The sequence below is a fragment of the Pseudogymnoascus verrucosus genome (assembly GCF_001662655.1).
Source record: "Pseudogymnoascus verrucosus strain UAMH 10579 unplaced genomic scaffold scaffold_32, whole genome shotgun sequence".
NCBI classification, from domain to species: domain Eukaryota; kingdom Fungi; phylum Ascomycota; class Leotiomycetes; order Thelebolales; family Thelebolaceae; genus Pseudogymnoascus; species Pseudogymnoascus verrucosus.
In genome coordinates, this window is record NW_017263683.1 from 310,176 (window position 1) to 325,963 (window position 15,788).

General features: G+C 51.2%; 3 protein-coding genes across 3 annotated transcripts; 1 reads left to right on the forward strand and 2 right to left on the reverse strand.

Annotated features, from left to right (window-relative positions):
• Positions 1-477: 477 nt before the first annotated feature.
• On the reverse strand, positions 478-2,573 carry UGA2 (succinate semialdehyde dehydrogenase NADP+ linked). The gene is made up of 4 exons (XM_018277085.2): positions 2,238-2,573; positions 2,088-2,178; positions 1,655-2,024; positions 478-1,595 (listed from the first exon to the last, which is right to left on the reverse strand). Exons 1-4 carry the CDS (start codon positions 2,370-2,372, stop codon positions 581-583), a joined length of 1,611 nt encoding a protein of 536 aa, XP_018128947.2. The 5' UTR covers positions 2,373-2,573; the 3' UTR covers positions 478-580.
• A 5,547-nt stretch (positions 2,574-8,120) lies between these two features.
• Positions 8,121-11,928, reverse strand: MSY1 (tyrosyl-tRNA synthetase; the record flags this gene model as incomplete). Its single annotated transcript, XM_018277086.2, has 3 exons — positions 11,580-11,928; positions 9,856-11,524; positions 8,121-9,356 (listed from the first exon to the last, which is right to left on the reverse strand). Exons 1-3 carry the CDS (start codon positions 11,822-11,824, stop codon positions 8,121-8,123), a joined length of 3,150 nt encoding a protein of 1,049 aa, XP_018128946.1. The 5' UTR covers positions 11,825-11,928.
• Positions 11,929-12,148: 220 nt separating this feature from the next.
• Positions 12,149-15,438, forward strand: VE01_07654 (uncharacterized protein). The gene is made up of 2 exons (XM_018277087.2): positions 12,149-14,979; positions 15,112-15,438. Exons 1-2 carry the CDS (start codon positions 12,510-12,512, stop codon positions 15,324-15,326), a joined length of 2,685 nt encoding a protein of 894 aa, XP_018128942.1. The 5' UTR covers positions 12,149-12,509; the 3' UTR covers positions 15,327-15,438.
• The last annotated feature ends 350 nt before the right edge of the window (positions 15,439-15,788 follow it).

Here is a 15,788-nt window from a genome sequence, read left to right on the forward strand (position 1 = left end):
AATTTGAGCAGTGGTGCTGCGCTTTATGTGCTCTAAGGCGTGGCACTGGCCGGCAAGAGTAGCCAGTCTCACGGAGGGGGCGTTGCATTCGTTCAGTAGGAGGCGAAGTTCCCACCCTCTGTTCTAAAGCTGACAGGAAATAGTGCAGGACTGCGAAACGGCTAGGATGTAGAGTCTGCCCGGCTTCATTCTACATGGTCACTGGCCCCGCGACGGGTTGTCATGAGAAGAAGCGCCCCCTGATTCCGGTTCTTTGGTGGCTCCCGGTGCTTCCACTAACCTTACGGGATAGAAGTTGATAGCTAGATGCGTGGGTAGACCGTCGGGCAAACAACTCCCTTCCGGAGACGGCGCAGGGGCGTTTCTCTGCGGCTTCATGGAACCGGATTGAGCTCTTTTACGCGCCTAGTCCTTAATGTTATTCCCCTAATCCTCTTTAAGTGCCTGACTTGAGATGGACGCGAAGGACATTATGTTGTAGTAGTCACTTATGGGAATCGAAAACTATTTTATTTACAAGATACAATTCTCATTTCGATATAATCTACCTTTTCATTCTTTAATCCCCCGTTTCTCTCCTTCAAGCCTTAATCGGCCCGCTGTTACCACCATACGTCACCATCTTCGTAACCATATACTCCCCAACACCATACTTCGACCCCTCCCTTCCAAACCCGCTCTCCTTCATCCCTCCAAACGGCGCCGCTGGATCACTGATAAGTCCCGTATTCACGCCAATCATTCCAACCTCCATGGCCTCCGCCACCCTTGCAACCCTCTGAATATCCTGCGAGTAAAAGTACCCCGCCAACCCCACATCCGACGCATTGGCCAACTTAATAACCTCCTCCTCAGTCTCAAACTTGAACAACCCCGCCACCGGCCCAAACGTCTCCTCATTCGCCAACTTCATCTCCGCATTCATCCCCCCCAGGATCGTCGGCGCATAAAAGTTCGCCCCGAGCTCAGGCAGCTTCTGCCCACCCGCCAGTAGCTTCGCGCCCTTGCTAATCGCATCCTGCACGTGCTCGTCCACCTTCGCGACCGCCTTCGCGTTAATCACAGGGCCGTGCGTGACGCCCTTCTCGAAGCCGCTGCCGAGCTGGAACTTGGCCACCGCGTCGACGAAGGCGGATGTGAAGGCGTCGTAGATGCCGGCCTGCACGTAGATGCGGTTGGCGCAGACGCAGGTCTGGCCCGAGGAGCGGAACTTAGAGGTGATGGCCCCAGCGACGGCGGAGGTGAGGTCGGCGTCGTCGAAGACGATGAAGGGGGAGTTGCCGCCCAGCTCGAAAGAGAGCTTCTTAAGAGTGGAGGAGGACTGGGACATGAGAGTCTTGCCGACGCCCGTGGAGCCGGTGAAGGAGACCTTCTTGATGGTGGGGGAGGTACAGATGGTCTTGCCGACCGCGGGTGTGTTGGTGGCGGCGGTGATGACGTTAACGACTCCCTTGGGAACGCCGGCGCGTTGGGCGAGCTCGGCGAGAGCGAGGGATGTGAAGGGTGTCTCGCTGGGGGCTTTGCAGACGACGGTGCAACCGGCGGCGAGGGCGGGGCCGACTTTACGAGTGATCATGGCGGCGGGGAAGTTCCATCTGTAGTCTGTTAGTACTATCTCATAGTTTAACACATCGCTGGGTGGGAGAGCACATACGGTGTAATCAGTCCACACACGCCAACCGGCTCCTTGAACGTCACGACCCTGTTCCCTGGCACACTGGCCGGGATGGTGTCGCCGTAGATGCGCGGCGCCTCCTCACTGAACCACTCAAAGAAGTTGGCAGCGTAGGCCGCCTCGCCCCTTGCGTCTGCGAGCGGCTTTCCATTCTCCCACGTAATAAGAGTTGCGATATCCTCTTGGTTCTCGACCATCAGGTCGTACCACTTGCGGAGCACCTTGGAGCGCTCGCGGCCTGTCCAGGTCTTGAAGGACTTGAAGGCAGTCGCGGCGGCTGCTATGGCGAGCTCGGTGTCAGCGCTGTCCATATCGGGGGCGGTGCCGATGACTTTGCTGTTTGTTGGGTCTGGTGGGGTTGGTTAGCCAGGATGTCCAGCAGTTGGGGGCGGATGATGGGGTAAGTATGTACCATAGACGTCAAAGGTCTTGCCTGATTTCGCCTTCACCCACTCGCCGTTGACGAAGTTAACATCGAGCTTAAGCAACGACGGGTCGGATAGCTGTAAACTGTCAGTCTCGCCATTTCCCCGCACCGCCTGCCATAGCCGGGGCAACTCACCTTTGGGACATTATGGTTATTCATTGTGGAAGCGTGTCTCGTCTGGAGAACTGGCAGTGTAGATCGCTGAAACTTTGACTTTCTAGCTACGCTCAGAGCAGCAGAGGACGAATATTTAAAAAGGGAGCTGTTCATTGTGCATAGCCGTGGTTCCGTGATGACGACCCCGCACGGTAGATAGACAGCCACTAGCAGTTTTCACAACACGCCGCGTCGCTGGGCAGCGATAAAGAACCGGAGAAGCGTATATGAGGGTAGATAATTGGTTTATAAAGTGAAGAAGTGAAGTCGGCGTGGAATTGATCTATATATGTCGTCGTTGATGTAAAAGTTCTTCGTCTATCTCTCTCCGATGGGTGCGCCGCGGCTCAGATGACGCAGTGTCATCGGCGCCGAAATGCGGGGCAGGCTTATGTAACTCGCCCAACACGGAGAAAGACGGTGTGGGGAAAAAGGGGAGAAAGAGGAGAAAAGTGGGAAAACCCCTCACGAGCAATGCGATAACAAGCATTTTCTCCAATTATCGCAAAATCGGCCTTGACTCGAAGAGGAAGTTCTATCCTGGATGATAGAGTTACCAGAAGGGCTTGTCTCGAAAGAGAAGTTCTATCCTACAATGATAGCTCTGGAATGGCAGCCCTATTTTGAACTGGAAACTAGAATGGTATAGTTCTACCCCCAAGCCATGACTCTGAAACCGGGAGAAGACGGGGAGAAGAGGGGACGACCCTAAATCTATGAGGGGTTGATAATATCTCAGATTTGGGGCATATCTACTCTTATGAGTGTTGTAATATTGATATGCCCTGGCATTCTGCTCGTAACTTCACCATCATAAACACTATAGTATATAATATTCATGCAATCTGCAGCTTGACAATAACTGATTCCCCCCACTTTTATTTTAGATAAATTATCCTCACTAACATAACTCCGTATCCGACTGAATAACCTCAACACTCCAAACCAACACCAAAACGCTCAACATCGTCTGCCCGAAAGAAGAGATAAGAAGATGGGTCATATGGACCTTCGTAACTTTTATAAACGGCCTTATTGACTGTCTAGTCCTACCAACATCCTAGAACATCAAGTTAGTTCTGGATTTACCAAGGGCATTCATTCGCACCAGCTTACACCACAGTAGGTAAAATCCACGCTAGCCACTCCACCATCTCTATGGGCAGCACAGCCCGCGACGACAGCAGCCAACGATCCCATCATCACAGATGTCGCCGTGCGTGGAAAAAAACCGGTACTTAGCAGAGCACGGCTGGCAGCCTGAGCTTGAGCCGAAGTTATCGATTTGGTAGCATGGCCCTAACGTGGGGTGCGCTGCGGGCGGCAATGCGCAGGCAGAGACGAAGAGGCCAGCGAGGACGAGGAGGGATGGGGTGAAATGCATTATGAATTGGTGGTTGGAAACTAGGCTAGGTTGGTGATATAAGAACTGGATCTGTGGTGTTGGATCTGGAATTGGGACTGGGTTGCTGGCGAAGGATTCCTTCAACTTAACTCAGAGGTGGGCATAGTTCCTATTTCTGTAAGAAGATCCATGTATTTGGAATTTGGAAGACGACGCAAACATGGAAGGATAAACATGTATACAGGCTTTTCTGAAGCCTCATATTTGATGCTGGGGCGTCAGACAGCGTCATGAAGAAGTAACACAAGCGGCGATCATACAGTATATTCTGCAACTTCCCGTTCAAAAAGGGCCATCATGAAGCCTCACCGAAGGCTACACGAAGATGATGCCTGTAGCTTGTAACTTATTCACGCCGTGCTATGGGTTTGGTTGGTTTCGACATGAAGCTATTTGAGAACTTACTATCACCAGCACCCCAATTCCAAATACACATATTGATGGCATACTTTAATCCCCAAGACATACCCATATATCCTTGAATAACCAACTGGCTCTGCCGGTAGGCGGGTGTCCCTATCTGCCCCCTCCCTGGAACACACTGTCAAGTCTGAATTCTTGAACGACATACACAGAACAAACTCGCAACGCGCAACAAGCCCACTCGTTACTATTATAGTATCCCTGGACAACACTTGCCAGGACAGCAGCTATGCGATATATCGCACAGGTCATAGGGCTGCACGAAATGGTAGTTGCTCTTGCATTAAGAGCAGCCGCGCGCGGCCACCCCGTGGTCGCCGACCTCGTAGCATCCTCTCGGATCTGGGTTCTGAGCTATGGAAACAGAGAATAAGAGGGCGGTTAGGCCAAAGAGGCTTATAGTGAGATGCATAGTATACGAAGAAGCGGCTTGGATATTGCGGGTTGATTGTGATTGGATGGTTACTGGAACTCAAGATGTGGAAAATAGAGGCATAGACGTTCTATTAAGTTCTTCCCAAATGGAAGTGATATATAGCCCCCGGGAAGATAAAGAGAAACAGCCGGAAATTAACTACCGATACAGGGTCATAGTGCCGTTGAAAAGTCTCACATCCTGATAGCTGAATATAAAACAGTTTCACGCTTAGGATTTCTACTCAATCAACGGCATCTGTGCATTCCAAACGGACAAATAATATCGGGATTACGAAAATAATACACCAATCCCATACCAATATCTTTGCCACAAACTCAACCTCCGAGACCTGAGACCCAGAGCCCCTGGACAGAACAACCGTGAAAACTGGGGATGTAGAGAGCCCAAGGCGAGACGATATGGATACAGCTCACTTTCCACCGACAGAAACGACACAGAAAACTGTCTGAATGCCCCGCTACGTTCTGCAGCAGAAGCCCTGACAATATTGGTACCCTTGTTAGTATCCAAGTTAAATCAATACCCATCATGGTACTGCGTGCAGTTGTAGACCCCGACCTAGAGTTGTCATTATGTGATCACAGAGACGAAGGGAGCTATGTCACCGAGAAGAACCGTGCTGAAGTACATGGTGGCGAGCTGTGGGACAGCGATTTGGGGGGCGGCGGAGGAGGCTGGACTTGGTTTATGATAGACAACACTTGGATAGGATCCTAGAAGAGTGTGCTTCGAGAATAAGAAAGCATAAGGGTGTATGAAAGTTTTTCTATATTGTCAGATATAGCTAGATCCCCAGGAAATAATACGCAAGGGAAACCTAGGTATTGGTATTATTCACAAATTTTGAAAAATGGTCCGAGAAAGAGCTGGATTGAGAAACTTCCATTGGTAGGTGGTTCGATAAACTAACTACTTCTTGAGGGTCTAGATAGGGAGGTAGCGCCGAGACTATATCAATTTCATACTATCACATTCCTCTTAGAGCTAAACCTCGACATCTTGAAACTTCAACACTGTAATAACCGTGTCTGTCGACGCCCTACACCACCACATTAGTTCTGAACTGGGGGCGGGATAATATAAACCCTAACTCACATTGTAGCAGAGTACTTCTACTTTCTGCAGCAGTATCCGGTGCAACACTGAGTCCCCAAATCGCAGGTACTCTGGGAGAGCCTGAACTCGTTGAAGCCGTCACGGCACTGGTGGCAGCCATGGAGTAGCGATCCGAAACTGCCGATAGGATAGCACCACTCTTCGGCTGCAGAGGATGGGATTAACAGGGCTGTAAGAGTGAGGAGAGGGGCGAATAGACGCATTATGAGCTAAATTGGTGTTGAGGTGGTCGAGTGTGCTTATTATGCTGCTTATTATGACAGAGTAGGTTTATGACTGGACCTGGATCGCTGATGGGAAATTGCTATATGAGAACTTAGAAGGAAGATAGCGGATATATATACTTTCGGCTTCATAAATTTTAGTTTTAAAGTCCAATATTATACGTCCTAGCTTCAATCTCTCCGTATCTCAAATGCAAGGGATATGGAAGCTATGCGGCATACATATGAGCCCTTCCTTGCTTCGTTGTCTGAGACGTGGGGATGCCTAGGAAGTAAAATGCATTAGAATCCCAAGCGCGAATGTTGATCCAGTGTCACAGAGTCAACGGCCGAATTATATACCATACAGCAGGGCCGTTATATGTCATACAATCTCAACCCTTACATACGACTCATAAATCATTTTATTCCAGGCAAGGGACTCCTAGTAACATGATATCCACATGACCCCATAACTCCACCTGATACATGCGAGCCGTCATGCCCTTTGAACGAAATATAATATGGTCCGAGTATGAATGCGGGACCATATCTGACGCATCTCGCTGCATCGAGAAAGAAAGTGATGAAACGTTCTGAAAGCACTTTTTGTCGACACAGCTACCAATGCCCTACATATTGTCAGAATTTATAAGACACTCCGTCAACTCCCACAAACTTACACTGGACCACCTATTACCTCCCTACTGTGTATCCTCCAGGCAGCAAATTCCACGGCAGCACGAACGCCCGATATCACATGACACCCCCTTCTCTGTGCCCGTCTCTACGAACTCAAATTGGTAGTTGTTTTTGCAGCGAACACAGCCGTGGTCTTTCACCCCAAAGTTATTGTGAGCATAGCAACTGCGCGCCGCGGAGGCGGTGGCAATCAGGGCAGCAATGCTGAATAGAAGAGTTTGGAGATGCATGGCTGGATGCGGCGATGTGAATGGATAGGCAGAGGAGTGAATGCGTGGATCTTTGGTTGCAGGACTGGATCAATCTGTGTGATGACGAATATCTTGAATGAGGGGAGGGGAGCTCTTTACTTATTTCTGAGCTGGAAATCTGGCCTCCGGGCGGGGAGAAACACGTTCCTGCAGAAGACTTGAAAAGTCTCACTTTCCCGAGAGAGGAGATATGACAGTTTCACTGGCGACGGCGAGACCGCAAGACCCGATGTAACACGGCAACAGCGTAACCTATTGGGGTTGTTAAAGTACCGGTTTACATAACGAGATAAATTATTAAATCTCAATATGGTATTGCGCGACAACGGGGCGTGCGACATAATTTCCTCGAATTGCTGGGCGATGGGTGTTCGACATAATTTTCCCAAATCTCTCGGCGACGAGGTGTGCGACCTAATTTCCTCGAGTGTGGCCTGGGGAAGGCCGGAAGACGATCAAACATATAATAACTGCCGATTCTGAGGAGGTTAAGGAGAGTATGCTTGGTTCTCTTGTTGGTAGACTGAAGCCTGCTTGTAACTTGCCATGTTAGCCTGGAGTGCAAAAAAGGGGATAGAAGTAACTCAATGCGTAACACTGTGCGCCTGCCATCCAACTACAACTATGGGTAACAATTACCTCCTTTTTTGCAGCCGTAGCAAACAACTAGTAAATAAGTCGACAAAGATAAAAAAAAGTATGTATGGAGGTGGACCGGATTCGAACCGGTGATCTTATGGGAGGTCTCACGTTGGCTTGAATAACCACATGGGAGCGCTTGTGGACTAGCTTGTTGTCTGGTGTCATCTTGCGATGTCCTCAACTCGTTTGATCTCTCCTGATTCCTTTGCAACTGGATAGCTTGCGAGACCGAGAGAATTGACTGAACTAGACTCCGTAGCCAGCCTCGCAAGACTTACAAGGCTCTAACTAGAGTAGCGGGTATGTAACCCACATACCCAGACGAACCCAGACTCTCCACACCTTCGAGTTACTGATAGGATGGAAGAACCAGGAGCGCTACCGTTGCGCCAAACCACCCCAAATAATCATTTTGGAAGTGAAGACTAATCTTGGTTTATAACCTTTCGGCATGGTTGGCGGGTGCTGGGGATTACATTCAAACTGTGGATTTGCTGGGGATAAGGGGATAAGGGGACAAATGAGAACAAAGAGAACGATTACTGGCATCCTTCAAGCAAAATTGTAGCAAAGTATTGGAGAGAAGGAAGTGTTCGATGTGGAATTATGTTGCACCCTTCAAAGGTCTCCAAAAATCTCATTTCCAACGCTCCTTCCTTCTTGAGATGCAGAAAGGCCCTATTAGTCAAGAATAGCCTTCCACCCCTTCCTCCTCACAAACCCAACGATGCCAGCATCTCTCATCACATGCTCTGCTTTCATTCCCGTCACCACGCTCCTCTCTTCCTCCACGCCCCTAACATAGAATGGCTCGAACCCTTCGAGCACACCCCCCTCGCCCTTCCTCCTCTCCCAAACCCCATCCCTATCTGCTTTGCAGAACCCCGATCCCTCTCTATCAAGGCACAGAAACCATTTCCGCTGATACAGTGACCCAATCGTGTTCTCTGCTCCCAGATACGCATTCACGCGTCGCACTTCCCTCTTCTCAACCTCCTTCCTCTCCCATTCCAGTGCCCACTCCGCAGCTACCGCATCTGCGACAGGTATAGCTGGATCGTTCTCCTCCCCTTCCGACGATGTCTCAATTACGTTCACAACTCGCCTCTCCTTCTTTCTCCTCACTGCCACCCGTGGCTCACGTAGATGCTGCGAACCAGGCGCAACGAACATATCCAGCGTGTACCCCTCCGGCAACCTCGCGCCATGCAATCTAATCCTGATCTTCCTCCGGCCAAACGATTCCACGAGTTTCGAATTCTCAGACAACCCATCCCCCGTATCCCGATTTTCTCCTGCCATTTCTCCATTTTCGACGACCCCCAAACCGGATGACTGTGACCCCTCTGCCGACCCTGGATCCCTCTCCGGCCCGTCTACCTTACGCCGCGGCAACACCTCATAAACTCCTCCATCCCATACTATCATTGAACCACCTCCTTTCGACCCTCCCTCCACTAGATGACTACCCACGGTATGCACTCTCGTCTCTGTCGCGAGACGTAACCGGCGCTTGCTATTAGGGTCTCCTGGCACCCCAAATGGGATGGCCCAGCTGAGGCTGCTGGTGGCGGAGAACTGGAGACGGAGGTCGTAGTGGAGGCCTGCGATGGGGTGGTCGTGTTGGTGGATTACGAAGAGGTGACCGCGGGATGTGAGATTGCGCCTGTGGAGGCTGTGGAAGGCGGCGAGGGGTAGCGGGGGAGGAGGGAGTTGCGTGAGATAGGGGGCGTTTTGGAAGTCAGAGAGGTGGCCATATTTGGTGCGTTTCGTGGTGGCGGGAGAGGAGTCTTCTTGAAAGCTGCGTGGATGTTGCCTGTGGCTTGTCCTATTTTGCTGGCTGGGTTCTCTTCGACTGGATCTCGGTGGCGATATACGAGTCAACAGAGAGTTTGGACGGCCGATATTTAGGTTTTGCTGAGAGTCTGTTAGAAGAGATGTAGCTTCTGATAAGAAATTTGAGGGTAATCTGGATGATATATTAACAACAAAGTACGGATGAAAAGCCTGGTTCTTCCCACTCTGCGGCCGGTTGATGCCGTTTTGGTGCCTGGTGCCTGGACGGCATGGCGGCTCGTTGGTCACCCATGGAACTAGAGGTTTCTCAGGTTTGTGATGCATGGCATGTTTAACTCCCTGGACTGGACATCATCGATGAACACACTTTTCCCAAAGATAAATCGTGGTCGTGGCCTGCTTCACCCGTGATCTCGACCGAAATTTGATGGTAGACGTTCCGGCCAGTGGCGACGATGACATGGCGGAGACTAACTAAAATATACCCACCAACTATAATCCACATTAGAAAATACACTTATTTGAGGGGATATATACAACTAAATCTATCCTACAAAATTCCTACACGTAATTCGTACACATATTTATCTCCTCCTCGTCAACTCTCCTTCCTGCGTACTAAACTGCTCCCCTCCTCCTTCTCATCGTACGGCTTAGTGGGGCTCCTCCGGATTATAGTCTTCCTCTGCCCTGAAGGGGCAGGCTTGTACAGAACGCTCTTCCTCTCATTCGGATCCACCTCTGGCGCAAACTCGCTCCAGAAGCTCTTCTTCTTGCGCTCCTTCCCAGCGTCCTTCGCACCCAGCTCTGCGGTCTCCTCTCCAGCTTCCCCCTTCTGTCCACCCTGGCCCCCCTCTCCAGGGTATTTCTTCCCCCCCTCTGCCCACTCATTATCCTCCACAATCTTAACAATGCGAATATTATGCTTCCCCCTCCTCAACACGAGCATCTCGTCGCCAACAAGGAACTTCTTCGTATCCGCAATGAGCCAGTTCTTGATCTGCGTGAACTTCAGCTCCGCCTCATCCATCGCTTGCTTCTTCTGACTCGACGGGCCGCTGATATACAAGCTCCCGTTAGAAACAAGTCTGTGCCCCTCGGACGCCGACTCCGCCAACCCCGCCGCGTACACGATCTTGCCGATTGACTTGGTAAGCACGGAGCGCGGGAGCGTGATGTTGATGCTGGGCGCATTGTTAAGGGTTATAGGGGTGGGACCCTTCTTCTCCGATTCCGCTGTGGTGTTATCCTTGGGTGTCTCCATCAGACTTGATAACGAGGGCTTCCCGAATAACAGGCGGTGATTCGCCTCCGCAGCCTTGGCCTCTGCAGGCCCGTGGATAAGCTCGACAAAGTTCCGCGCGAGCACATGCTGCGCCTTGCGTTCGTGTGGCGCCTGCTTGTGCTCCTCAACCAGCGCGTCGATCTCGGGTGAGGGAAGGAAGGTGAAGTAGCGGAGGTAGCGCGGCATGTCGGCGTCAGACTGGCGCATCCAGAAGCCGTACAGCTCGAAGGTGCTGGTGAGCTCCTTGTCGAGCCAGACGGCGTTTCCGGCAGACTTGCCGAATTTGTCGCCCGCGGCCGTGGTCAGGAGGGGAACAGTGAAGCCAAATGGTTGAGCGATGTCGGCATCTTTTCCTTGGCGCACATCGGGGTCAGGGTGGTTTGATGAGATGTATTTTACGGCGTTGAGGCCTGCAACGATGTTGCCGTACTGATCCGCACCGCCGATTTGCATTTGGATGTCTTTGGTGTTGTACATGTGCCACCAATCCCAGGCCTGAAGCACTGGGTATGAGAACTCGGCATAGGACATGCCGTCACCCTTGCTGAGCTTGTTCTTAACAGTGTCTCTCGCAAGCATGGTGCCTAACCGCATGCCAGGGCCAATGATCTGTAGAAGCTCAATGACCGTGAGCTTATTTGTCCAGGTGTTGTTGTTGACCAGTTCCCGATGCCATGCCCACTCCCAGTTGTAACCGAACTTGCGGCCGTACTCCTCCACGTTGACCCAGAGCTTCTTCAGCTGGTAGTGCATATTGACCATGTTTGCCGTGCGGACGGCGCTGTGCTCTTTCGTGCGAGTTGTGAGGCGACCTGTTGGGTCCCCAATCTTCGCCGTGGCGCCGCCGAGAAGGGACACGCTGTGGTATCCGTGGAGGTACATCCAGAAGAGGGACATGAGCGGGAGGAGATGGCCGACATGGAGGGAGGATGCAGTCGGGTCAATTCCTACGTATGCCCCAACGCGTTTATCTATCATCAGGTTGTCGATGGTGTCCCGGTTTCTATGACTCTAGTCAGCTTCGTGGCGGATGGAAAGATTTAAGGGGGGGAATTTACCCCGTGGTTTGATGGACCAGCCCTCGCTCTTCTAATATGCTCAGCATAGACTTTTGATTCCCCGCTCGAATCTCCTTTGCCTTTTCCGCCCAGGCCTTTTCCGCATCGGCAACCTTCGCAAGGTACTTCATACCAATATATCGCCGACCCGTCGCGCCATGCGGTCTCGTCGACCGAGCAGCCGTCCTGGCGCATTGGCAGAGTCTGTGCTGGGACGCACTTCGAAGAAGGGAAGAGGAGGCCATGATGGCTGGTAATGAGCGTGTAGAGGCCAGTCCTACGACGCAACTGGCATATTAACTGTATTGAGGCTTTCACAAGACAACGACGGAGGTCTGTAAGGCTGAGGGACGAGGCTGTTGAAAATTAGCTATATTAGTACGGGACAGGACAGGAACCAAGTGCGTATTAAACTTGAGATCACGTGATGGTGGATGGGTTTTGGAGAACAGTGGAGAACAAGTACTCGCGATAACAGGGGTACATTAGTGCCCCGCACCCTTCGTAGGTGGATATCAAGTACCCCTCAGAACGCTGGTACTTCCTTACTTCTCGACGCTCATTGATATCATTGACTGGCTTAAATATCATTTTTTATGTCTACAGCTGGGCAAGTGTAAAGTAACTATTATCATACTCGAAAATAGGGGTATAGTTATAATTCGAGGTTTCCACAATTCGATAATTCACTGTCAACCCCCACATGCCCTCCGTAATTCTTGGACCCTAGCCTCAAACGGGAATATATGGCTCCGTATGGTGCATCTACTTACCAGGCTCAGAAGACGGAACATCTCACGCCGCAAATCCATATCGGCGGCATGAAGCTGTCTTAACAGGTACATATTTGCTCCTTTGTCTTTTCTATGTCCTCTCCCTCCCAAATCATTCATTTCTAATCCAATATAATTATATTTACTGAGCGGAATCATGGAGGTATTCCAGGCACAGTACATCCCCGATCAGGAGGATCCGAAGCCGGAACATCTGTTCGCTGGTATGGCCACCAAGGCGTTGATTTCGTCTTGGCCGCCTGTGGGTCAGGTGACGGAGACTTCGAATGGGAAAATCTCCTTCACTGTTCTTCTGGAAACTGATGAAGGAGGTGTTTCTGCAGCTTGGGAGGTTGCGGTTTGGTACTCATCAGGCGACTCGTGGAAGGAGACCCCTCTGACAAGGAAAGGCGCTCTGGACAAACTAAAATCAGTAGAGGGCCGCTTTCATTCATACTTCACCGGATCACTAGACACTACATCCACCGTTACCTTCACAATTAAGTTTAAAAAGGCTGGAGAAGAGACATGGAGGTGGGTTAAGGAGCATCAGGGCATCGGTGACGGCGTTGTGGTGTGGAAAGGCCAAGCTTCACCAACTGCAGCCGTGGAAGATTTTGCAGAGCTCATTGAGGACTTGAACTCCGAGTTCAAGGTCCAGAAGGTAAGAAGCCAATCTCCAGGCACCGAGTTGTGGAGCGTGGAGGCCCCAGTCGCTTCAGCCGAAGGAGAGAAATCGACTTTCACGAGCACTAAGATAGGGAAACCATGGTCAGGGGACTTTGTGCGGTGGTTTGCCCTTATAAGAACTTGGACTGCATGGTTGGCTCCACGACAAGGTTCCAGTTTTGAGCTTGACAAGGAGGCCATAGTCTGTTCCTTCCTAGAGCGGAGAGGTGGAAGACATTTGGTATTTTTGGCTGTCAGCGGGATAGATGATGTATCCGCTCTTTTCAGGAGCGACGCCGCAGGAAATATAACACTGGAGGCACGAAACGATGGCCCCAAAGCAGGCATTGCTCGGATTATCGTGGCTCTCGGGAACGACTTTGAATCCGCCAATGCTGCAGCAATGTACCATGCTCGAGACCTCGTCCAAGATCTGTCCCTGGCTACAAGTGAGGAAAAACAGGAGTTAATGGCTCTAAAAGACGACGTCAAGCCGCAGTGGATGGAGAACTGGTTTGATGGGTTGACATACTGCACATGGAACGGCCTTGGCCAGAACCTCACCGAAGAGAAGATATATAACGCCGTTGATACCCTGGCAGCCAACAATATAAATATTTCCAACCTTATCATAGATGATAACTGGCAGTCTGTCGAGACCCCGGCCGGATCAGAAAACCAGTTCCAACAGACCTGGCTGGAATTCGAGGCGAACACCACCGGTTTCCCAAAGGGGCTCAAACACACCATCACGAATATCCGCTCGAAGCATCCTAACATACAGCACATCGCGGTTTGGCATTCCCTGGTCGGCTACTGGGGTGGAATCTCTCCTAACGGGAAGATTGCACAAAACTACAAAACAGTTGAAGTTGAGCGTGAAGATTCTCTTCCCGCGAACCTCCCTATGGACGGGAAAATGACTCTCGTCGCTCCGTCCGATGTCGGGAAATTCTACAATGACTTCTACACCTTTCTGACCGGCTGCGGCATCGATGCCGTCAAGACAGACTCCCAGTATCTGCTTGACACTATCACTTCAGCTTCCGCCCGCGCAAGCCTAACTCACGCTTACCTCGATGCCTGGTCGATAGCTGGCCTGCGACACTTCAGTGTGAAAGCCATCTCGTGCATGTCGCAAACGCCCAACATAATCTTCCACTCGCAGCTCCCATCCAACCGGCCTCCCATCCTCGTGCGCAATAGCGATGACTTCTTCCCCGAGATCGAGAGCAGCCACGCCTGGCACGTTTTCACCAACGCCTCCAACGCTCTCCTCACTCAACACCTCAACGTCGTTCCCGACTTCGACATGTTCATGACCGTCCACGAGTACTCTGCCTTCCACGCAGCTGCACGCTGCGTCTCTGGCGGACCCGTGTACATCACCGACGTCCCAGGAGAGCACAATATGCCCCTCATCAACCAGATGACCGGCCCCACGCCCGCCGGAAAATCCGTCATCTTCCGCCCCTCAACCTTCGGCAAGACCCGAGACCCCTATCAAGGCTACCAAGACCCGGTCTTACTCAAGATCTCCACCTACCACGGCGCCGCTGTCACGGGAACCGGCATGCTTGGCCTCTTCAACACCACCTCACGCCCGGTCAGCGAGCTCCTCCATATCTCCCTCTTCCCTGGTGTCGTTGAGGCCCAGCTCTACGTCGTCCGCTCGCACGTATCGGGACTCGTCACGCCGCCGTTGCAAGTCGTCGACTACCGCCCCGAGAGCCTCATATACGCATCCCTTGATGTCCGTGGCTACGATATCCTCTCGGCCTTCCCGTTGCGCGGGTTTGTGCGACCGTCGAGCAAGGAGAACGACACGCTTTGGGTGGCGAGTCTGGGGCTGTTAGGGAAGATGAGCGGAGCTGCTGCGGTGGTGTCGTCTGAGATGACGCTCCTAGAAACTGGGAGAATTGAGATTGTCTCGTCGCTGAAGGCGCTGGGGGTGTGGGGTACGTATATTTCTTATTTTACCTCCTTAGATGCATGCTGCACTTTTAGAAAATCTGCACCATTCTGCATTACCCCTTCTTACCAGCCCACCACCCCATGAAGCAAGCAGTTCCCAAACTAATACCTACTAGGAGTATACCTTTCCAACCTCCCCTCTCTCCAACCCTCTCTCGAATCAACCATCCTCGTCACCATCCTCGGCCAGGTAATCCCATTCGCCGCCGTCAGCATTAGCGCGCACAGCCCGAACGTCCTCGAGATCGATATCCAGCGCGCCTGGACCGAGCTCGGCCTTAAGGCAGGATACAGCAATGAGGTGCAGGCTAAGCTCTCGATCTTACCGTGAGGGTGTCGGGTATAGGAGCCGCAATTGAATAGGGGTTGTAGAGTAGTAAAAGTGGTAGGTTATAGGTCGATGGAGATTAAATAGAAAGTCAGACTAGATGACAGAATTTATGGCACCGTCTATCACAAACCTAATGGCCTCCAATTATCATATCGTTATCGGCAACTATACGCCTCACAACATCATCAACCTTGTAGTTCATCCGCACGGCAACTAAAACTGCAGTTTAAATCGCAATTGACAACGATATTCATAACTACTTATCTACTTGTTTAACACCTCTTGCTCGCACAATTTAAAATGTCGCCCTTCGCATCTTGCATCATTTCATATCATCTCTACTCTTTCGTTCCTTGGTCACACAGTTTGAATGTGGTTCCTCAATGCAATGGACATTCTTAAAAATAGCCCTGGAATATGAACGGCGCTTGAGAGATACGTGGCAACTAGCATATAGACATT

Excerpts from the sequence above, each read along its gene's own strand:
- VE01_07654 (XM_018277087.2), top strand. The coding sequence starts at position 12,510 with ATGGAGGTATTCCAGGCACAGTACATCCCCGATCAGGAGGATCCGAAG. Across the intron at positions 14,980-15,111 it reads GAAGGCGCTGGGGGTGTGGG|GAGTATACCTTTCCAACCTC; the intron begins GTACGTATATTT and ends AATACCTACTAG.
- UGA2 (XM_018277085.2), bottom strand. The coding sequence starts at position 2,372 with ATGAACAGCTCCCTTTTTAAATATTCGTCCTCTGCTGCTCTGAGCGTA. Across the intron at positions 2,025-2,087 it reads CAAGACCTTTGACGTCTATG|ACCCAACAAACAGCAAAGTC; the intron begins GTACATACTTAC and ends CAACCCCACCAG. Across the intron at positions 1,596-1,654 it reads GTGTGTGGACTGATTACACC|ATGGAACTTCCCCGCCGCCA; the intron begins GTATGTGCTCTC and ends AACAGACTACAG.